Source organism: Lissotriton vulgaris, chromosome 2_1 (genome assembly GCF_964263255.1).
Source record: "Lissotriton vulgaris chromosome 2_1, aLisVul1.2, whole genome shotgun sequence".
Taxonomy (NCBI): Eukaryota; Metazoa; Chordata; class Amphibia; order Caudata; family Salamandridae; genus Lissotriton; species Lissotriton vulgaris.
Window position 1 is genome coordinate 1,953,565,234 of NC_141687.1, and position 24,981 is coordinate 1,953,590,214.

The 24,981-nt window shown below is 44.2% G+C and overlaps 1 protein-coding gene across 3 annotated transcripts in view; it reads left to right on the forward strand.

The window, feature by feature from the left end:
- POLG (DNA polymerase gamma, catalytic subunit) overlaps positions 1–24,981 on the forward strand; it is a 796,646-nt gene that overhangs the window by 47,743 nt on the left and 723,922 nt on the right. For 2 of the 3 annotated variants that reach the window (XM_086958137.1, XM_086958139.1), the window contains exon 2: positions 10,343–10,991. In XM_086958137.1, coding sequence (XP_086814263.1) covers positions 10,411–10,991 — 581 coding nt within the window. In that variant the 5' untranslated portion in view covers positions 10,343–10,410. Of the gene's footprint in view, positions 1–3,507; positions 3,658–10,342; positions 10,992–24,981 lie in introns of those variants that run through there. The other variant, XM_086958138.1, reaches the window with a different exon arrangement.

Here is a 24,981-nt window from a genome sequence, read left to right on the forward strand (position 1 = left end):
TGATTTCTCTCTCGATATCTTTATCAAGCCAGGCCACCAATATGATTGTTTGATTCTAGACTTGCATTTAACAATCCCTAAATGACCTTCATGGCATAATCCAATGATTTTATTCCGAAAGTCTACAGGAGGAAAATGTCTTCCATTTCTAATCAACAAGCCATCTTCAATTGATAAATCATTCCTAACTTCCCAAAAAGCAAGGAGATTATTCTCTAACATTGCTTTTGCAGGCTAATCTTTCTGGACATGCTTAATAACAGTAACCAAGGTTGAATCTTTAGCTTGGGTATGTGACCATTCATCATGAGAAATGCTTTGCAGGTCATTCCCGAAAACAGAAGCAACCATCCAATCGTCCCATTCATTTTTTTTCTTCTATGGTATTGCGAAGAGGACATATGCTGAGAAAGTCAGCAATCCTATTTCGAACACCAGGAACATAAATTACATTATAAACATAATCAAGTAATTGGATGGACATAAGTGAAATCCTAGGCGAGACATTGCTAAGACCTTTCGATGTAAGTACTTTGGTCAAGGGTTTGTGGTCTGTCCTGACAGTAACACATGTACTCCAAATATACTGCCTGAAATTTTTAAGAGCTCATACGCAACCCAGAACCTCTCGTTCAATCACTGAGTATTTTTCCTCAGTGCTAGTGAGCGCTCTAGAAGCGAATGCCACAACATATTAATTGCCATTTTCTTGAATTGTAGATAATACCGCACCCAGGCCCTTCCCACTAGCATCAGTGGTGATGATGCTCTTGAGGTTAGGATAGAAACCCTTGATTGCAGAAGCAGAACAAATATCTTTTGTGATTCATTTAAAACTGGATTGACACTCTTGAGACCAAAAAAATGCACAACCTTTCTTTAGAAGCCGTCTGACTCTATACATTTTTCCAGAGAAATTGTGTATGAATTTCAAATACAATTCTGCTAATCCTAAAAAGGATCTAACTTCATCCTTATTCTGGGGTATTGGAGCATTCTTAATAGCGTCAACAAGTTCAGATTTCTGAAAAATTCCTTTAGAGTTAATCTCATGCCCTAAATAAGTAACACAACTTCTAGCCAGTTTACATTTAGATTCTTCAGCTGTAAGCCCTTTAAGTTCTAAAATCTCAAGAACTTTAATCAGGGTATTGTCATGCTCACTTTTGTCAGAACCCATGACCAGTATGTCATCTTGAAAAAATACAATATTCTTAGTGTCATTAAAAATCTGATGCATTAATCGCTGAAACATAGCAGCAGCAGATGCCAAACCGAAAGGTACTGGCTTTAATTGAAAAAGGCCAATAGGGGTAATAAAAGTCGTTAGTTGTCTGCTCTCCACATGAAGAGGAACCTGATGGTAAGCGGAGGTTAATTCGATAGTGGAAAACAATTGTTTGTTCCTGGTGCCAGAGAGTAATTCTGAAATCCTGGGAAGTGGAAAAATGTCTATAAAAATGTTCTTGTTCAGTTCTCTCAAGTCCACACATAGGCAGATACCGCCATTGGCCTTGTGTGCGACGACTAATGGAGCGACCCAATCAGATGATTCTATTTGTTCAATTACACCATTCTGAACAAGTGTATTTCTCCTTAACGCCCATAGGAATGTTCCTAACTTTATGAATGCAAGGGCGGGCATCTTTTTTTAGAATATTCTTGTGTGAAAAACCTTTCAGTTCTCCAACTTTAACTGAAAATACCGTAGGAAACTTGGAAATAATCAGATTGCACTATTTGTTGTTAGTTTCTGCAACACTTAACACTGGACCAGCACTGTTGGGATCTAACATTATTCCTAACTCACCCTGGTCCCACCATCCTAGGACGCAAGGACCAGATTTAGAAACATAAAGTTTGCATTCAGCACTTCTACCCTTGAATTCTAAAAGTATTTTTTTTAATCCAATTAAGTCAATAGGTTCACCAGTATAACTGACTGGATGAACTTCAGGGATTTCTAAGACACTGCCTAGATTTTCTTCTAAAGATTCCCCCCAAGTGTTCTGATTAATAATTGTATACGGTGAGGCAGAATCAGCCATTAGTGTGACTGTAACTCCCCCAATAACAATTTTGCACACATGTTTCTTCCTAATGGTACTTCCGTCTCTATTAGGTTCTTCTATGACACAAATAACTTCCTCAGGATCTGAACATTCATCTTCACGTGCATATTCATCAACAACCCATTTAACAGACCTTGTTTTCTTTTGACAGACACTGGAATAATGCCCCAAAACTTTACAATTAGAGCAGCTTTGTCCTACGCAGGACATTTTTTTATCATGAGCAAGATGGAATGAACTTCCACATCTATAACATTTACCTCTTAAATCTACCATTCCTTCACTCTGAAAACATTTTGATTTTTTTTTTCTTTGCCTACAACATCTCTATCATTTTTTTTGTCTGATCTTCAGGACGAGAACGAGTTCTCACAATTTTATTAACTTCATCATTTTGAGAACTATTATTGGAAGAAATTACAGTCCTAGCACATCTGGACGTGAGTTCAGCCTTAGAAATATAGAAGTGGTTTCTCGTAGGCTGGAGTCACCATTCATCCATAACTTATCTTGCAAATGTGTATTATTACAATGCATAACTAACTGATCGCGAATCAGTTCTTCTTCTGTTGCACCAAATTTAGATGGCAAAGCTAAATTGTTCAATGCTGCAATGTAATCTTCCACTTTTTCATTGGTTCCTTGTTTGCGATGATAGAAATTGTAGCGGTGGACAGCTTTGCACACTGTAGGGGCAAAGTAAGAGTCAAGGTCTGCTAATGCATGCAAAAAAAATCTCCTTCATCACCACTCCTGGGTTTCTTTTCCATACGGTTGTAAATACGTAAACCACCTTTACCTAAACAATGTAACAGTATTTTTTTTTCTCTGGTGATAATTCTTCACTATAAAAAGCTTCTAAATAATTAATAAAATGATCTTTCCACTCTTCCCATTGTAAACTTGTTACTTCACCTTATTTTACCATAAATGCTTGAGGAGCTGGTAAATTCATTGTAGCCATAGTGAGAGTTAAAAGATTTTTCAAGTGTGGTAAAGTGTAATGAGAAAGTAAAGAGAAGGAAAGGTAAATACAATACAATACAATACAAAATAAAATAATTATTGTCACCATAAAATGATACACGGGGTGTGTATCACTGTAGGCTGAAATGTGGTGGTAGCAGATTTTCGATGTATAAAGACCAGCTGATGCAAATTGAGGAGTTTCCGTGTGGTTACTCAAACAATTAGCGCTGTCTTCGGTAACCGTTGCTGGGCTACAATAGATGCATCTTGTTTCACTGCAGTGCGTGCGGCGTCACAACGCTAGAGAATTTCTCTGTAAATTCTCACCACAAGCGCGCTGTCATCAGTAACTGTTGCTAGGTTACAGTAGATGCTTCCTGGTTCTCCGCAAGGCGTGTGACATCACAACGCTAGAGAAAGTGTAGACGCGTTGCCTGGAAATAGTGAGCACTTCACTAAACTCTGCGTGTTTACGTAATCTCATGGAATGGTGAAAGCATCAACAAGTCCAGAATGGCAGCGAGACACAGAATGCGGGAGCATTCAAACAACGCGTCTGATCCAACCGTAGTACAACTGTCAGTCAATACACGATCAACACACTGACCATAACAAGGTTATCCAAGTACTCGTAGCACTCCAATTACTTACAGTTGTTGACTCAAAAGAATAATTTAGGCTTTTAGTTGTCAAAGTCAAGTGGTGAACACGTAGATCAGGCTTGATCTGTAAACGACATCCGTAATAAAATTAATGTGGGTTAATTCTTGCTGGGTTCAAGACCGTCCTGTCGCCAATGTTGCAAAGTAAAATACTCCACAAAGAGTTGCACTTGAATAGGTTTAATTCAAGAACCCAGCCCTAAGTTGAGGAGTACAGTCTGAACACTCCTCTTCCAGCCTCGATCTGCCTCAGACTGATTTCACTGGATTCCTTGGTTACAAAATGCACAGAGTGGAATCCAATGAGGTCATGTGGCAGCGAGGACATAAACACAACAGGCCACATAGGATGCCCCTCACCAGTCTGCGCCGCCCCTCACCTGATGCACTTGATTGGAGTCTGGTGGGGTTCTAAGTTTTCAGACACAGTACAGGGCGCAGCTAAGGAATGCGCCTGTTGCTCTCTACTGTCTGATTGAGGCAGTGCAACCTCGCGTGATCGGATGATAGTGCTGAAGCAGAGAGGCGTTCTTTTTGGGGTGCATACATGAGATGCCCACTTGCTGCAGCAAATGTGTTCGCCTCGAAACAAGGGCTCTGGTATGAGGCTCTCTGGCAATGGGTTTAATGCCTTCTGGGCTGCAGCTGCCAGTCAGGCGGTTGTCCTCTGACGATGGTCTTGGTGGTCTCTGCTGTCATCCCATGTCACTCGGGACAACATGTCTCTGCACACCTTGGTATTGGCGCCGTGACAGATTGGGCCGCTCCTTGGGCAGGTAGTTGTGGGGGCCCTTCAGTGCAGATCCGATTCGGGATTTCTAGGGCAGTCACCCCTCTCTCGACAACACCTCCCTGTCTGTGTCGGGAGGTCCCGGGATCGCTACTGCCGAATCCCCTTGGGTCGTATCCACTCCGGCCGCAGCATACTCTAGTGGTAGCTGGCCGCCGCCATGTTGCCAATCACCATGCAATCCGTATGTTCTTTGGGTGTCGGGCATCGCCAAAACCGATTCCAGGCCATGGCGAGTGAGGGTCCTGATGCAGGGAGTCCTCTGTTTAGCTGAGTGGTTCCTCTGTCGTGCAACCAATTAGGATGGGTATCGATTGATGGGCAAGCTATCGAAGCTCTAGGGAACTGCGCCTGCCATCTTGGCTGGCCTAGCCATGCCCACCTATTTTTCACTTTACATATTTCACATTTTGAATTGGTGTATACTCAGTAGACCATGAAAAACCATTGTACGATACAGCTCATTTGTTGGCTCTGGGTACCTCAGTTTCTTGGAGAACTAACAAACCCTATGTATCCCCACTACCAAAAGGGTGTATCAAATGTAATGGTACATTGCTTTTGTCAATTGGCCATTGTGACAAAAAGTTGCAGATAAAAACAAAACATTGTCACAAATGGCTGTTTTTTTTTCTCCTGGTTTTTGATATTTCTTTATTTCAACAGGTAATTTCTTTGGGAAAACCTTGAGGAATCTAAACATATGACCCCTTGCTGAATTCGAAATGTTGTCTACTTTCCAGATTATATAGCTTTCCTGGATCCACCCATGGGTTTCACACTGGTTTGCACCACAAACTGGAAGTAGGTTGAAAGCACAAAAAATATGAAAAAGGCTTCCTCTTTGAAAAATACCAAAACTGTTGTAAAAAATAATTTTTTCATTCAGCTCTGCATGCTCCTGAAAGTTGGAAAGATGGTGACTTTAGTACATCATACAATTAGTTGATTTCATTTTTATGAGAATAAGAAGCCAGACATTTTATCCAGAACACTTTTTGCCTATTTTCTCCACAAAACGAAAATTTAACTATATATTGGCTATTTTCTCAGCCCCCTCCTGGAGAATACACAAACCTTGGGTAACATTAGAATCCCCAAGATGTTGGGAAAAAAGGACGTACATTTGGCGTGGATGGCATATGTGCACAAAAAATCACGGAGGCCTAAACGCGAAAACCCACAAATAGTTAATAAAGGCTTAGCACTGGGGAGGGGTGGGAGAAGAGGGTTATTGGGGGAAGTCCTAGCAGTCTGGGGGTGGTTAAAGACTTCACAACACCTCAGTTTGCAGTCCCCGTTGCACGTGATCGTGGCAAGAGGACAAACAATTGATTTCATCGGTTCAGTTATTCCACTCTAATCCGTTGCTTTCAAAGAGATCTCAATTGCTGTTCATTTGGTAGGTTTTTTTTTGGGCTGTATAGCACTGTTGATGTACAACCTTCATAGCATGTATGTATTATGTGAATATAATAGAGATAGGTTACAATTTGTTGCTGACAGCTGCATGTAATGGCTTTAGTATTTTGGGCCATGACAGTTATATATGGAAGTACATAACTATAGAATGCCACTACAACACTTAGTCACTTGATTACCTGCATAATGAAAGCAGTTTGAAAGTTATTTCAATTCGTGGGTTGAAAGCTGAGGATTGCGCTTCAGGGTGTGACCGTTTACTGGGCTCTGTTTACTGGCTGCAGGTGGTGCATTTATCCAGGAAATAGACAAGTTTCCAGCTGTCTTCGGAAGTGTATATGCTCCTTTGTGCTTTTTCTAATGCTGCAGAGCAAAATACCACATATGGAACATGAGCATTTGGGGTTGCGTATTTTCTCTCAAAATGGGAAGAATACTTCCCCTCAGCACAGAAACTTCTTGTGATTGAGTTTGACTGCGGTTTCTGATGTCACTGCACACCTATGCACCCGGTTTCTCTGGGGCAGGTATCCTGGTTCCTAAGGTATCCACAGGTGGGGTGGCTCTCCAGCATTCTGTCTTCCACTGGGTTTCTTAAGGGTCCACTGGGAAGGGTCTTTCTTCTTTAAAATTGCAACTGCAACTTACCTATTGACTTGAATTGAACTCGCCGTTGTGTTCCCACTCTGCACACAACCTCCGTGAGGCTCCTGGTTACTTCCCTTGAGTGGTTCCTTGGGTCCCCAGCACTTCTACGAGCTCTGGGCATAGTCTTGACTTGGGTCGTGGTTTGCATACCACTATTTTAGTATATGGTTTTGTCTCCCCCTGGTGACCACTGTGTATTACGTTCTACTTACCTGTTTCTATTGAAAAGTATTGTGTGCATTGTGCATCTCTACAGCTTGGAGATATCTGTATGTGTTAGTGAGTGTCTAAATATGAATACATATTTTTATAAATATACTGTGTGGTTCTTTTTCTCTCAATCTATACCTATAAGAGTATGTCCTGGTAAAACAAGCTGCTTATCACTTCTTCTGGACTAAGCCTGAAGGCTGCTCTCCACAGCTACCACTTAGAGAACTTCCTAAGGTTCTCTAAGACCACTAAAATCACTGTAAGGGTTGTCTGTATTGGTGCAAGGTTTCCATTTACATAAGTGTACACCATATACCAAGCCAGCTTCTCACAGGCTGTTTTTCCTACCATGGCATATAAAACATATCTTATATTGTCCCTGCTTTATATAACAATGCACCCTACCCTTGGGACAACTAGGGCAGACCTTAGAGGTAACCTATATGTAATACAAAGGTAGTTTTGGACTTTGAACGTGCTTTGAATTCTAAAGTTGAATTTGGACACAGTTTAATTTTAAAACCAGCTGCCACGGCAGAGCTTGCTTTAAAATGGCATGAGGCCCACAGCACGGTACACGTTAGTGCATTAAGTCCACTGGGGACTCAAAACCTACATGCCCTACCATATACTACAGACTTACAGGTAGCTGGCCTTGGTCAATTAGAATTATATCAAATACCAGATACATTTAAAGGACAGTGCACTTGCCCTTGGCCTGTTTAGCAGAGCCCAGGGCACTTTCAGAGTCATTAACCCTCAGTCAAAAGATGCTGGGTGATCAGGGCAAAAAGGATCACTTTCCTACACTTGTTGATGGCCTTCTCAATCAGTTTGGCTGGCTAGGGAAGTGATGAGATGGGTCGGAAAGTTGCTCATTTGATTCAGGTTGGCTGTGGTCATCTTGAGGATGACGTTGATTTCTGCAAGTTTCCATTCATCCAGGAACATGGCAGATGGGATGGAGGTATTGAAGATGTGGGTCAGGGTGGTGCTGATTGGTGATTTTCCCAGATTGTAAATGGGGTAGGGAATGGATCTGTTGAGGCTCCTGCGTGGCTCGTCTGCTTGATTGCCGATGTGTCGTTTCTGGACGGGTTGTCCTTTCGGTCAGGTGGCCTTTTTGGTTGGTGGTGGGTAGGTTAGCAACAGGTTCTCTGGGGTTGGGTTGGTGTGCAAAGTTGCTGTGGATTTTTGCTATTTTGCTGTGGAAGAAGTTGGATAGGTTGTCACAGAATCTTTTGAGGGTGAAGTGAAATCCTTAACAATCAAGAAGATCTCCTTGCAGCTGCTTTGGATTCCTTCAATGGGCTTTTTTTAGGTCTTTTTTCTTGGCGTCTCTTTTTTGTTGGTGATGGCGTCTGAATACAGCCTTGTAGATAATTCTGTTGGTGGTGTTGTAACTGGCTCTCCATTTCCTGTTTAGCTGTTTACAGTGTTGTTTGGTGTCTTGGAGGTCTTCTGTGTACCAGCTAACTTGCTTGTATGATCTACTATGCTTGTTGGGTTTAATGGGTGCGAAGGAGTCCGTGCAGTTCTTGACCCAGTTGTTGAAGTTGTTGATGTCCTTTCTGAGGTTGTCTGGTGGGCTAGGTTGATCGTGCTGGAGAGCTGAGCCAGTGTGCTTCTGTGATTTTGTTCTAGTTGCAGCTTAGAATGCTGAACCTGATAGGAATGTTGCTGGAGCTTCGTGTTGTCAGTCACTGCAAACTGTCAATGATGTCGCGCGAAGTGCAGCTATCATGTTGCCGGGCATCGCTGATGGTTGCTGGGGTGCAAAGAGTCAGGTTCCATGAAGTTTCTCGTTGGTGGGCGGTATGGGCAGAAAGATATTGGTGCAAACAGGCCCATTCATGGTCACAAAGGGCCCTGAACTTCAGGATTTCTCCTTTTGTTTGAAGAATAGCTCCCCTTATTCCACCAACAGTATAGGACCTGAGGGGCACCTTTTTGGTGGGTTGGGGAGGTTGAGAAACTCACTCCTACAGAGGTCAGCAGGGCTCAGGCAGGTCCAGGCAGCAGTTCAACTGGGCAGTTGCTAGGAGCTTCTGGAGCCTGTTATGTCCTTGTAGCTCAGAACAGGAATTCAGTAAGCCGACCCTCAGAATCACTTCAGCCTGGATTGGAAGTAGCAGGTCCAGTCTTCCTTCTCAGCAAGCAGGGCAGCAGAGTTGCAGGGCAGCGGTTTAGCAGCCTTTCTTGAAATAGAGCAGCACAGTGGTCCTTCTTTTGTAGTATCCACAGGTCCAGGAATGTATTGAACAGTTGGATCTGAGGGTCTAATATTTATATCTAGGGCCTTCTTTGATGTAGGAGAAGTTTTCAGAGAATTCCCTTTCAAATACTTGGAGTTTCCTGCCTCCCTTGCCCGGGCTTCAATCTGGCTGCATGAACAATGCAATGGGACAAGTTATTGTGTGAAGGCAGTACACAGCCTATTCAGTTGCAAGTGGCGCTATGCTCAGCTCCGCCCCCAACCTGCCAGTTAATGGCCCATCCAGATACCGCTACTCCCTCTATTGTTTGCCTATCTGGGAGGAGAAATCAAAGTCTGACGGCCAGCTACAACAAGTCATGTGACCCAGAAACAGGCTACAGACACCAAAAGGTTAGTGCAGGAAAATTGCAACTTTTTAACATTTTCAAAATTGTCCCTTAAAATCTGACTTTACCATTATTGAGAATTTTATATTACAGTTTCTCAGACACCAAACATGAAATATTCACCTGTTCCCAATCAAAAATTAGCACTTATTAAATGAAGTGCAGCAACCCAATGTTATCAATGAGAGTGGTAGACCTCACAGTAGTGGAAAACAAGTTTAGTAGTTTTTCACTACCAGGACATGTAAAACTCAAAAGTATATGTCCAACTTTTTAAAATCACTACACTGTGCCCCATGGGCTGTTTAGGGCCTACTCTAGGGTTGTTAAAAAGGAAGGTTTAGGCCTGGCAGAAGGTTTTTTGCCAGGTCGAAATGGCAGTTTAGAACTGCACTATAGGCGGCAGCGCAGGCCTGAGACATGTTTTAAAAGGCTACTCAGGTGGGTAGCACAATCAGTGTTGCAGGTCCACTAATAGCATTTAATATCCAGACCCAGGGTACATGTAGAACCATTTTACTAGGGACTTACAAGTAAATTAAATGTGCCGATTGGGTGTAAGCCAATTTTACCATGTTTAAGGGAGAGAGCACAAACACTTTACCACTTCTTATGAGGCCAAAAGTGCAGAGTCCTAAAAGCCAAAAAAACACTGGTTCAGCAAGGTAAGGCAAAAGTCTGTGGTGAACCTGTGCAGAGGGATAGGTCCAACATGCACTATGGCATGAACTTTTTTTTGTTTACATTCATCCATGGTGACAGCAGCCCCTCTGCTGTACCACATGGCTAAAAATCCTTGACAAAGCCAATAGCTCTTTTGTAGGCATTGTTAGTTATATCTAAGAACTTTGATATTTGTCATACTCATAATAATCTGTATTCTTAATGAGATTAGGTTGAAAAGCAGGGTTTAAACACATCAAATAAAGCTGTATAATAATTCAACCTTTTTTTTCTTTCAGGCGAAACCAACCAATGACAATGAGCAACATACTCTTCATATTTGCAAAAGTATTATAGCCTGATAACAATGATCAGCTTATTTGAGAAGAAGTTGCTGCCGTCTTCCTTAAAGAAATGGAGCACCTTAAGATGTCTTTCAGATACTTGTTTAAACTCTCCACAAAAAGAATGTGTGGATTCTTGCAGCAGCCACCAGAGGATGAACCCACTGAATATTCAGATGCTATCCAAAGGTCTTCATGAGCAAGTTTTCCGTGGTGAAGAAGCTCAGTACGCAGAAGACCAGATTCAGAAAAGTATGAAACATCTCCAAAAGCATGATCTATGGGGCAAAGAGACTTCCTTGGTCCCAGATGTGGAGTTACAGTTACCAAAGATGTATGGAAAGAACATAGAAGACCACTTTCAGATTCTAGCTCAAAAACAGAGTTTACCATACTTGGAGGCAGCTAATGATCTTCTGCAGTGTGAAATCCAAGCCATGCCACAAGAATGGTCTTGGCAGGTAGGGTGGACCAAATATGAAGCAGACGGGGGAAAGACGCTTGTAGATTTCCCAGATGAGAAAGCCTTGGTATTTGATGTAGAAATCTGCATGTCTGAGGGGAAGTGTCCAACACTAGCAGTAGCACTTTCTCCAAGTGGCTGGTAAGAGTTATTCATTTAAACTAGACTTTTGATTCTTTCTTCCATTTGCGATTTTGATTACCCTTTATGAGCCTGTTAATGCATTTAAGAAGCTGAGTATGCAGTTTTCCCTATTGCCTTTTGTATGCAATTAGCCTATATATAGGTTGGTAATTGAAACTCACTACCATTGCTAAGGTTTTGTTGCCGATGTGAATTCGGTCTCTGTTCCCAGTTAAGTTCCCAGTCTCCTTCTGTCCACTCCAGTGAAACTGCAGTCAGAGCCGTGCTTGGTGGCTGATCCAACTTTTCTAGTCTGTCCAGTGTACCCAGCGTTGATGTTACTACAGTATTAATGCCTGTGACAAGCGGGATATGTTGTGAATTTATGAAATACCTTGTATTAAGTATCTCTTCTTCCATGACTTGTTTTAGGCACTAAATGGATATTAAGTTTATGAACTATTTATATTTTCTTTTTTGGGGAAAAAGGAGTGAAAATTTGCGATTTTGAAGACTACAGTATCCATGAGTCCAAAAGAGCTGCAGAAAAACTGTGCAGTTGCATTTATATGGAACATCACAAAAGCCTATTTATTCAACCATAAATGATTGGAAATCTGGGGCATTCTAGTAAAATTTCAGAACAATGAAAACCGGAAAGATTATGTCCAACTTAAACTTAGACCTTTAGATATAGAGACAGTCCAAGAAGATAAACATTACCTTGCACCATCCCTCCTACCGTGACACTTCTCAGCTTGTTACAAGTAAAAGGGAGACCTCTATTCAAGACCCCTTCTCTTGTCCGTTGAGCTATATGGCAACAACATGTAGGATAAGATTTCTGAACATGTGTTCCATGGCTTCACTGGCCAGCAAGTCACTTATTTCAGAGGATACCCTCTATATTATTACTTTTAACAGTTCTCTGTTCTTATCGAAACAACTTCTATGTTGTAAGATTAGAGAGGTTTTAATATGTTGTCATCAGGGTCATATTCTTCTGTTAATGTATCCTATAAAGCTTGCCTGTCCAAAAGGTAGAGAAACCGTGGAACCCTTCTACTCCTCTTGTTTCCCTTATTTGCTTCTCACCCTTGTAATACTTGCCGGTAAAATAAAAGGGATGGCCATACAAAACACATCCTTCTATGAATTCTCTTTAACTGATGTCTGGTACCTCATTTTATTCCCCCTCCCTCATCTCCCCACAACTTTCTTGTCTTCACCGTTGATCATGGATTGGTTCCTTCTGTCTGCTACTGCCTGCCTGAGTCGTACAGCAAATTCTTCCTCGGTCCTGCTTTTGCAGTGATCGCCATTTCCATATCCCACACTCTTGTGAGTCTCCACCTGCACAGTTTGGCAACTCTGTTGTATTTCCTCTCAAGAATCTGATGCATGCATGTTAACACTTCTGGTTTTGTAAGCTAAAAATGAATTTAGATTTCACCTTGTTTTTTTAAATTTGTTTTTATTGAGTTCACACAACAGTAAACCATCCAATGCAGAGCGATATTTAGACATGTAAATACATGGCATCATTACACATGCTTATAACCATTTTAGGAGAATACACCGTAATAGTATCGTAACCCCATGAGAGGCCATGTAGGACATCACAAAGTGGACTGAAATCGTCAAAAGGAGTCTTCAATGGCAAGCCAATACGGATAACACTCAACATTCTCGCCTGTGTTTCAAGTCCAGCCAAACATAACATGAATAATCAAAATTATACCATACTACCAAAAAACGTTACACCACCTCCCTTCCCTCCCCGCATGCTCAGCCACAATATCGAATAGTATTCTACATACATTTTTCATATATGCAGTCGTGTGTGTCTCGGCTCCAAGGTCCATCGTAAATAAACTGTACAGTCCTGCTAGCATTACCCAATATAGCCCACAATTATTGTGAGGAGCCTGTGTATCCAGTAGTCGTGGATCCTGCCCCCATGTTATAGTTTGAGTACACTTTAGTAAGACAACATATTTTTCCATCATTGCATTCCAGCTCATCGAAATCTGTGTTTTCCTTAGGCCTCTAAATTCCTCTCTCTTCAGTTCAGCCCCCTCCGCTCTACCCCATCTCCGCATTTCCGTGTGCCAGTACTGCGGCGACGGGGCCCTAGTGGCTTTCCATCGTGTGGTTATAGCTCTTTTGGCCAGAAGGAGCGCAAGATTAGCAAAGCGGGAGACAGGGTTACCCTTCTTGTCACGAGGCCCCAACCCCAGTATGCAGTATTCCAAGGTATCATTCTGGCGCCGGGGCTATATCCGTCAATATTTTGCATGTCGTCGCCCGATAGTGTCCCAGCCTAGGGCAGTCCCACACCATGTGTACCAATCCCGCATCGGGTGTGTGGCAGCGCGGACAGTCATCCTTTGCAAACGGTAACATAACGCTCAGTCTGTATGGGGTTAGATAAGCTCTGTGTAGCAACATCAATTGTATAAATTTAAATTTAGGATTACGAGAGACGTTTTTGGGGTACCCCAATATAGTGTTCCATTCTTTGACTGTAAATGCACTGCCTACATCCCCTTTCCATTTGTCGTAATGAAATCGCCCTCTCAGTTCGAATCCCGTAGTTTAGCCATTTTGTCAGTCGTGCCCCATTTCCCATTAGATATTGCATGGTAAGCAATGTATTCGTAGATGGGTCAGTGTCCTCAGGTGACCACATACTGCGTATATATCTAGATATATGTGCATGTAAGAGGAACAACGTATCAGGGGCACCATGGACTTGCACAAAAGTCTTGTGTGTCATTAATACAACCTCTGAAAAAAATTCTCCTATTGTGGTGATGCCCGCCCCAGTCCAAGTTCGTAGAGCACGGGTAGTGGCCAGTCCAGAAAGTGTAGGGATACCCAGCAGCGGAATAATAGGGGCATACGGTGTCGTTCGTCCAGTGTACCTCACTGCACTCCGCCAGTAAAGAATAGCTAATTTCAATAAGTGGGGCGTCGTTGTCACTAGGGGGGCCTGCGGTAGTAAGAGCCTGTGGATGAGTCCCATATCCCTGTCCCGTGATGTCATATTCAGTTCATGCAAATTACGTCCTGCAAGCCAATATGCTAGCCATTGTAATTGGCTTGCATAGCAATACGCACGTAAATCCAGCACAACCACCCCCCTTGTGTCGTAGTGAGTTGTAATTTCCCTATACTAATAAGTCTACGCCCAGGACCCCATATCAGGTCTGTCACCAGAGAATTCAATGTTTTAAAAATCCTCATGGGGATTAGTATTGGCAAGTTGGTGAAATAATATAAGAGCCGCGGTAGCATCACCATTTTTGCAATGGCTACTCTGCCCTCTACCGATAGAGGTAACAAGACCCAGAACTGAACTTGAAGTTTGAGAGCGGCGATCACGCGTGCCAGATGTCCATCAATCGCGATAAACCTGTATTCCGAGGTATTTAAAGGTATCAGCTGCTATGTGGAAGGACCAGGGGCCAAACTTAAAGTTACTGCTCCTCAGATTGCTATCAAATGAATATGCGTAGGACTTGGTTGCATTAATAGCCAGGAAAGGGAGGATTCCCCTGGGGATGAACTCAGTACAGATTGTAATACCAACCTTACAATGTCACAAATACATACAACAAAAAGCAAAGAAATAATAAAAATACATTTATTATGAAAAAAACTTAAAAACACAGTGAAGGGTTGAGCTGAGCTAGATCCCTACTTCTAAAATACAATTAAAAAATATTTTGACAAAGAGTACATACAATTGCGACCTGCACAATTCAAAAGACAGAACAAGTACAACATTCAATAGTTGAATACAATTTGTATATTCTGGCTCCGCTGTGGGGACACCGATGTTGTATTGCTATTACATTAGCATATCTATTTTGGTGTTGGAGACTTGAATTATACTAAAGAATGCGTCGACACGTTTCGGTGGGTTCACTTATTCAAGACCACCTTTATCAAGACCATAAATTTGCTGTCACAAACAAGGGTTAGCTGTCGTTGCCCTGTAATAAATTACATACAAGCAATTAATTTCAAGCTATGCAATTCATTTTAAGTTCGAAAGACAAAGTACATTTATAGCAGTTGTTACATGTTCACATATGTTCTATTAAGGCTCGGAACTCATATATAGATATTTTAGCGTGTTGTCCCCATAACATATATACTTTTGCATTTGTTATTAAGGACAGGTATATAGCCTTTGACGAGTGTCATCCACATGACTGTCTATTTTTATTACATTCTTATAGAGCACTTCTTATTTTTCAAGTCTAGGTTTATTGCTCAGATATTGCACATGCATTTACTATGTAAAACATGGGTTGACTGTACAGGGACTGTTGCAGCTCCAGTGGCACCCATATTTGGAATTCTACGCTTGGAAAGGGTACCCAGCGATAGAATTAGTCTCTAATAAGGTGATTGAGGGTAAATGGTGGTTTAAAAAGATTAAGCAACCTGTCTCAGATCTTAAAGGGCTGATGCGGTGACCCTAATTAACCCATGGGTAATTTAATGGTAAGGGGAAACTAAAAAAAAAGATATCGCCTGAATGGAACATCCAAATTTCATAATGGAGCAATAATAGTATGAATAATATCTAGAAAAATATTCAACGTCACTTACCCAACCCAAGGGTTAAGAAATGCTTTTCATGAAAAGGGGGTCAGTTATGATCACCACGTTCAAGGATGGTTAGACTTTGCGTCTTATTGGTGTTGCCTATTTTCTGGCCTGTATATCAAGGATGATTCAGTCAATGAATTGTAAAATGTACCCTATTAATTATATTGCAAAGATTGTTTGTTGAAAACATACCTGTGAGTTTTCATGTGTAGTGTTATTACTCCCCCTGGTTATAAATGGTCTAGTAAGATTAAAAGAACAGCTCATTTATTAGTCGGTCTCTGGGCTTAAACAGTCTATGACAGGGAGAGAGGGGGGGGGGCAAATGTTGGTCAATCTGGTTCTATTTATCATACAGTAGGCGTGTTACTATGAGCTTGTAGGTATGATGTAGGGTACAACATTTTTTTACCATTAACAAGATCCTTTTGGCAAGTGGAAATGGAAGTCTGGCTGTACGTCAATATCGCATAGATCTTCCTTCCGAATTACTTTGTGGAGGCGCAAGGAACTGTTACTGAAGGAAGGATGAAACTCTAATAAGTTTAGATGCTAACTGAGCTTTCTTACCTTAAATTACTAAGTTAAAGCGCGAGGCAGGGGGGAGTAACTGGCTCACCTGGAATTTGGTTTTAAGATCCACTGTCTCTATTTCTTGAATAGCCCGTTTATGAGAAGTACCTAAATTGAACACAAAGGTTGGCGTTATTATAACTATAGAGCCTATTTCTGGAGGTCTCCTATTCTGAAAGGAGACAAGTATATGGGTAGAAACTATCAAATAGTAAAAGGGTGTGGCCTGTCAGTTCACTCACCGAATAAGAGCCAAGTCAGTCCGCTGTCTGTGGGGTTCTGTGTCGTTTGGAAGAACCAGCGCTGTAACGTTTAGTTATATGCTTCTCAATGTAAAGTGATTGGTCAATGTGAAATGTTTGTCACCAATCACAGAGGGGCCTTTGAGAGCTGAATATGCTAAATAGCGTCTTGCCTAGTTTCATGTTGATTGGATGAGGTTAGCCAATCAGGGACGTTTGCTAACTGCATCACTACAGATGGTTCTCTATCTGTTATATGCTTCTCAATATACAGTGATTGGTCAATGTGAAATGTTTGTCACCAATCACAGAGGGGCCTTTGAGAGCTGAATATGCTAAATACCGTATTGCCTAGTTTCATGTTGATTAGATGAGGTTAGCCAATCAGGGACGTTTGCTAACTGCATCACTACAGATGGTTCTCTATCTGGTCCGCTATGTGCCGTGCCCGGTTTTGAACTAGGTGACAATAATAATTAAATTGAATGCACGCGGGTGTCCCTGAACTTTGGACACAGCCGCGTAAAGAGCGCGTCTAAAATGTAATGGTTGCGCGTTATATGAAAGGCGCTGTAAGGTAAAAGTCGCGCGAGCCGGAAGATGCAATGTTTCCTGGATAGTCCGTTTCCCTACTTAATCTACTGAAAAAGGGCCGTGGATGGAAAGTGCCTCCTTAACGTTGTATGAGTATCAACATGTTAAAGGGCGCGACTAGCGTGTTCTTAGTGATTCCTGATATTTTCTAAGTTATAGGATGTTGACAAATGTGGTGAAAGGACAAGCAAGCCTAAAATCACAGAAAGTGCCGGGGTAGCTGGATCCCTACTCAATACACTACGGAACCACCATGGGCGATGTCAGTTGGGCGGTGCCACCTATACGATTAGATACAATCAATCCTGATGTTTAAACTATGTTAAATGGCACGGCTGTATGTATTCAGTCCTTCCTCATGCATTTCAAATTGTCGAACGACAGCATTTGTGCTGAAAAGAACGGGGTGTGATACTAGGGCGTGCTAAAGGTCTTGTAACTAGAAATTGCGGCTCGTCAACATGGGGGTGAAATATAATGTGGGCCACGCAAAGCTATTAGCTAGGTATCCCGCACAGAGTATCGTCGTTGGGCAGAGGGAGGGGTTCATATAATAAATACGGCGTAGGGGAAGAAAAATCCTTCTTAGATACCTTGAATATTCTACAGACATTTTGACCAGTCTTCCCTAGTATTTAATCCGTGGTGGATAGTATCTAGATGACAGAAATACCATGGTTCCCTGGTCTTTCTCTTTTTGTCAATGTCACCTCCCCTCCTGTTAACTCTAATCTTTTCTAAGATGAACCATCTTATATCTTCACAGGTGTGTTTCAGTGCTTGGTAGTGTTCCGTGAGGGGGGCATTGATTTTGTTTGTGCGTATCGCAGATTTGTGCTCTAACATAACATAAGACCCAGAACTGAACTTGAGGTTTGCGAGCGGCGATCACGCGTGCCAGATTTCCATCAATCGCAATAAACCTGTATTCCGAGGTCTTTAAAGGTATCAGCTGCTATGTGGAAGGACCAGGGGCCAAACTTAAAGTTACTGCTCCTCACATTGCTATCAAATAAATATGCGTAGGACTTGGTTGCATTAATAGCCAGGCCAGGAAGGCCTTGGAATTACTAAAAAATGTAGGGCATTGGGTGAGGGTCTGCGTCCATGTCTTTTATATAAAGAATGAGATCATCTGCGTAGGCCGAGACTGTGTGGGATGTACTACCACGTGTTATACCCTTACAATCTGCTAATGCACGGAGTCTGTGCAGAAGCGGCTCCAGTGCCAGGATAAACAGTAACGGCGACAAGGGGCAGCCCTGTCTGGTTCCCTGCGCCACTCCATATTGCCCTGAAATATGCTGACCCGTGCGTGCCCGCGCGTTGGGGTTCGTGTATAATAAACGCACCCATGCTATATACTTCTCAGGTATACCGAAACGTGCAAGTGCATAGAACATATAGACCCAGCGTACGGAATCAAACGCCTGCCGCAGATCAAGTGATATGCAACCTTCCTTAGTTCCCATGTCGTGCGTGCCCAGCATGACCTGGTGCAGGCGTCTGATGTTGAATGCCGTGTTCCTACCAGGAACAAATCCACATTGATCGGTGTGTATTAGCGTAGGGATAAACTGACCGAGACGAGTGGCCAACAACTTACTCAGAATTTTATAGTCCGTGTTGATGAGTGATAAGGGCCTCCAAGGATTCACAATATATGCACTGCAAACGAGGAGTTAGCAAGTCAGCAAATACTGCGTAAAATTCAACCGGTAGACCATCATTCCCTGGGGTTTTGTTACGTGGTAAAGCCTTTATCGCCTGCCGGATTTCCGTCCCTGTTATTGGCCGCATTAATTCATCTTGTTGTTGCTGTGTAAGTTGGGGAAGGTGTAAACCTTCGAAAAAAGGTTCAAAGTCAGTGTCAATAAGTCCAGGTAATGGGCAGTAAAGGTCCTCATAGTAGTACATAAACGCTGCATTAATGTCCAATTGCGTGTCCACTACTACATCCACACTGTTCTGAATTTCTAGTATGGGAGTGGGCAATTGGGCGTTTCGAACCAATCGTGCTAGCAGCGGTCCCGACCTGTCAGCTTGCATGTGCTGTCTTTGTGTGTATAGCCTGTAATCAATAACCCGCAGTTCCTCCAGAAGTTCTGCGTATTGAATGTTAGCCTCCCGCAGAAATAATTTTTCTAAAATAAAAACTATTGACTAGTTCTGGCTTACATTGATGAGTGTTCATACACTGTGCTAATCTATTCGAAACACCACCAGTTTTGGTGTACATAGCCATCAATGAGCCAAATGAGTCGCTCCAGTTAGAGGAGATGGAGTTGATTCTCATCAACCCCTTTGGACCGCCTGAATTGAGCCTGAGCAGGACTACCAAGAGAGGGACAATGGGGGATTATAATAATAATAATAATAATAATAAAAACACTTATAGAGCGCCTGGTTACACTTGTGACAGTGTGTCCCCGCGCTATAATCACCAGCTTACTCCTATAAAGTTATCCCCGCTAAATCGTATCCACCATCTGAGCAAATGTCTCAAGCCAATCCGGAGCCAGTACTCCTTAATCAATTTAAAGGACACTTTTGGGAATCATCTTCCATTCCACTTGAGCAAACGCAACACTGGAATGATATTGATGTTGTGGAAGCTGAAACCAAGGCCCAAAGAGCAGTACATGGCATACCGGCAATAGAAAGTACAAGGGTCGTATTCAACCTAGATATGTGACTGGGGGTGAGTGCCTGAAAAGTTTCAGAGCTCCGTTCATTATCTTCGTGTGTTTTTTTTGTTCGGTCTAAGTTGTCAGGGTATGCCCAGACGTGGGTCCCTAGTTCACTTAGTCACTGGATTCAAGCTGGCCTGGCTGAAGAGGGGTGTTACCACAAAACCAGTTCCAGGATACTTGTTTCCGGTCCAGGGAAGACCTGGCTTGGCAGTTGGGGCTGGACTGTTTCCATGAGGCACAGGGTCAAGACTGACTTGCATATAGCTGGGTCTGAACTGGTGTGGCGAAGTGAGCTAAAGAACGATGATGGATTCAACCCAGATCTGTGACTGGGGATGAGTGTCTGAAAAGTTCCAGCGCTCTGTTCATTATCTCCTTGTGTTTGCTTTGTTTGCCCTAAGTTGGCAGGGTATGCTCCGACATGGGTCCCTTGCTCACTTAGCCACTGGATTCAAGCTGGCCTGGCTGATGAGGGGTGTTACCCCAACGCCGGTCCCAGGATGCTTGTTTGCGGTCCAGGGAAGACCTGGCTTGGCAGTTCGAGCTGGACTGTTCCCATGATGCACAGGGTCAAGACTGATTTGCATATATAGCTGGGTCTGAACAGGGGTGGCGAAGAGATGCTAAAGAACGATGATTGATTCTACCCAGATCTGTGACTGGGGGCGAGTGTCTGAAAAGTTTCAGCGCTGTGTCCATCATCTCCTTGTGTTTACATTGTTCGGACATAGAACTAAAAAAACAGTGTAATTAGCAAGCTACGGTTAGGCTAGTTAGCCTGATTTCTGCCTTGCAATTAATAATATTTAAATACCTAGCTGCGCCGCGCTCTGTAAAGCTGCTGTGCCTTGCTATCTATTACAATTATACTCTGATTGTGGTGTGCTTCGTAATTTTCTCTGTACAGCGCTTTGTGGCTTTAATTGGTATAGCGCTTTCCTCTGCTGGCCTGAACTAATCTTGCCCCCATAGCGCTCCATTCTCATTATAGATCTTATTGTTGGGGACCCTCGCAGCATTTGTTTACCTGAGTGCCATTTTGTGTTTATTTTCGGCCCGTCCCAGACCCTCCCTGCACCTCGCTCCCGCCTCCCAGCTGCCCCTCCCACGCTCCGCCCCCTCCACTATCCATTTAAGACGGATGTCCCAACGCGCAGCGGCCACGCGCTGCGGCCGCGCCAAAGGTGCGCCAAAGGTAAGCCCGGCTACGCCCGTCCGCTCCTGGACCGCGCCCAGCGCCAAACCCCCTGGCCCCCGCAATTCCCATCTCTCCCACATAACATACGACGCCGCAACCCTCCCTGCCCTCAACCCCGGCCGTCCACCAAACTGCCACCAAGCCACACCGGGGCACACCCATGGACCCTTCACTTGCCACTCCTGCAAGTTTGACTGCACCAAGACCAACACCAAACCCACAAACACCAAACAGACATCCGACACTAACCACCTAAAATGCATCCTGCTCAACACCCGCTCGATCCACTGACACGCCATCGACCTTTGGAATCTACTAGACACCATTTCTCCGGACGTCGCCTTCCTAACAGAAACATGGATGAACGCCTCATCAGCTCCAGACATCACCATAGCCATCCCGGACGGCTACAAGATCATCCGAAAAGACCGCGCCATCCAAAGAGGAGGAGGCATCGCCATCGTCCATAAGAACTCCATCCGCGTCTCGACCAGCTCCGACGTCAACTTCACTATCGCCGAACATCTTCACTTCCAGATCCACACCGACCCCAAGACCACACTCAGAGGCACCCTCCTCTACAGGCCACCAGGACCCCGTACACAATTCAGTGAAGACATCACTGACTTCATCACCCCACACGCCCTCCCCTCCGAGGACTATATTCTACTAGGAGACCTCAATTTTCACCTGGAAAAGAGCAACGACAGCAACACCACCACCCTTCTGGACAACCTAGCCAACCTCGGACTCAAACAACTAGTAAACGCCCCCACCCACTACGCAGGACACACACTCGACCCTATCTTCACCTCCAGCAAGCAAATCTCCTTCAATCACACCACAGCTCTCCATTGGACGGACCACAGCTGCGTTCACTTCAACTACAAAAAGACCACAATCCACAACCACCCTCAACCTACGCTGCGAAGAAACTCCACATCGTTTCTCCAAAACCCCCCTACCTATTCGTCGAACCCTAACCAAGCAGCCATTAACCTCACACAATGGCTAACCCACAGCGCCGACAACCTAGCACCCCTGAAAAGACGTAAAATCAAGCTAGGCAGCAAAAACGCCCCCTGGTTCAACGATGACCTCAAGAGTTCCAAGAAACTCTGTCGCTCCCTTGAGAAAGCCTGGAAAAAAGACCCAAATTCTATCACCAGAAACGCCTTCAAAATCGCCACCCGCAAACACCATCAACTGATCCGGACAGCCAAGAAATCCGCACTCCAAAGACCGACTAGACAACAACGCCCACAACAGCAAGGAACTATTCAACATCGTCAAAGAGTTTACCAACCCCACTGCCAACTCCAACGACATCACTCCCTCTCAAATCCTTTGCGACTCCGTAGCTTCATTCTTCCACGACAAAATCGCCGACATCCATAACAGCTTCAACAACCAACCCGGAGACCAACCCAACCAACCTACCTCCGAACCTAAACCCCCCTCGAACATCCTTTATGTCTTAAACCCAATCTCCACTGAGGACACCATTCACCTGATGAACTCCATCCACTCAGGATCCCCCACAGATCCATGTCCCCACCACATCTTCAACAAAGCAAACTCCATCATCGCACCCCACCTCCGAGACGTCATCAATTGCTCCCTCAACTCCGCCACCTTCCCGGAAAGCTGGAAACACGCCGAACTCAGCGCCCTTCTGAAAAAACCCACAGCAGACCCCACCGAACTCAAAAACTACCGCCCCATCTCGCTCCTACCATTCCCCGCCAAAGTCATCGAGAAAGCCATCAACAACCAGCTCGCCGCCTTCCTCGAATCCAACAAATCCCTCGACCCCTCACAGTCCGGCTTCCGAGCCAAACACAGCACCGAAACCGCTCTCATCGCAGCAACAGACGACATTCGAACACTACTGGACAACGGAGACACAGCCGCCCTCATCCTCCTTGACCTCTCCGCAGCCTTCGACACAGTCTGTCACAGCACCCTTATACAACGCCTCAACAACATCGGAATTCAAGGAAAAGCACTGGACTGGATCACCTCTTTCCTTGCCGGAAGAACTCAGAGAGTCCGCCTCCCACCGTTTAAGTCAAAAGCCACCGAAGTCATCTGCGGCGTGCCACAAGGATCTTCACTCAGCCCCACCCTCTTCAACGTATACATGAGTCCCCTCGCGACCATCGCACGCCAACACAACCTCAACATCATCTCCTACGCTGATGACACTCAACTGATCCTCTCACTCACCAGAGACCCTAACACTCCAAAACCAACCTACATGAAGGGATGAAAGAAGTAGCCGAGTGGATGAAGCACAGCCGTCTTAAACTGAACTCAGACAAAACAGAAGTCCTCATCTTAGGCACTTCCCCTTCCGCCTGGGACGACTCTTGGTGGCCAGCGGCCCTAGGAAAAGCACCCATCCCAACGGACCACGCACGGAACCTAGGCGTCATCCTGGACTCCTCACTCTCGATGACCAGACAAGTCAACGCCGTTTCATCTTCTTGCTTCAACATTCTTTGCATGCTCAAAAAAACATTTCGCTGGATCCCCACCGAAACTAGAAAAATGGTCACCCACGCACTGGTTACTAGCCGCCTGGACTACGGAAACACCCTGTACGCCGGTACCACCGCAAAACTTCAGAAAAAACTCCAACGCATCCAAAACGCTTCAGCCAGACTCATACTAGACATCCTGCGTAAAGACCACATTTCCGGTCACCTGAAAGACCTCCACTGGCTCCCTGTCAATAAGAGGATAACGTCCCGCCTCCTCACCCACGCACACAAAGCACTCTACAAACTTGGACCCGAATGCCTCAACACGCGACTATCCTTCTACACCCCCTCCCGCCAGTTACGTTCTTCCAACCAAGCCCTCGCTGCTGTTCCATGCATCAACAAAACCACCATGGGAGGAAGATCCTTCTCCTACCTAGCGGCTAAAACCTGGAACTCCCTTCCCATTCACCTCCACCTTACTCAAAACCACCTAGCCTTCAGAAAGCAGCTTAAAACCTGGATATTCGACAAGTAATTCCCCACCCTTCCTCAAGCGCCTTGAGACCCTCTGGGTATGTAGTGCGCTATACAAATTAATTGACTTGACTTGACTTGACTCTGCGTGGGGTTGGCTTTATGTATGGTAATAAAATATTACTTTGTTACATTAAAAAAAGTACTAGAGATTTCCTGACAAAACCAATCAATGCTCATTTGGGGGTTGGGTACAGGACCTTGTACATGGCAGACAGCGGTGTGTGTCAGGGACTTGGCTGCCCACAGTGGTTGAGCACAGGGCCTGTCCTATGGGCAAATCCCAGGCTGTGCATGGCCTTCAGCCAACCCCAAGCCACACACGTCCTTTGCCTGTGCATGGCAGGGGGTTGCCGCAGGCCAGGCCCTGGGGCCAACCCCTCACTTAGCATGGGTTGTGTGCTGGGCCTGGCGTGCAAACTTTGGCCGTGCGTGGCTTTTGGAGGCTGTAACTTATGGTAATAAAAAATTACTTTACATTAACAAAAAAAAAACTAGAAATTCCTTGAAAAATCAAAGGTTAAAGTGATGTTAGAATTAGGAATTGTGATTGATCTTACTTTTCATTAAAAAAACGTGGCACTTCACTGAAAAACCAAAGGTTGGCAGGCACTGGGGCCCTAGAGATACTGCTGCTATTCATTCTTATAAAGCACCATCATAGACGCAATGAATATCCTACAGCCTGTCCCCATACACCAGTACTACAGTAGGGCTAACATTACGCACTGCACCCCATCACCTGCCAAGCTTCTTTGTATTGTCCACGTCCACCGGTGCACATCATCTCTGCAGTGGAGACTCTCATGCTTTCCCAGTACATTGGTGGGATCTACTCACTTCCCTGCCGCTGTCCCAGTGTGCAGGAACTGCTGCCCTCCGTGCCCACTGCACACTGTGAATAAAGCACGAGCTCATCAATATGGGTCCAGTTGTGGGTTCTGGTGCAGAAGCTGTTGCTATTGAGAACAATGTGGCCTGCTGGTTCATAGCTATAGTCTGGTCTCACCCAGGCATCATGAAGTGACACCTTCACCCTCTCACGTCAGCATCCATTGA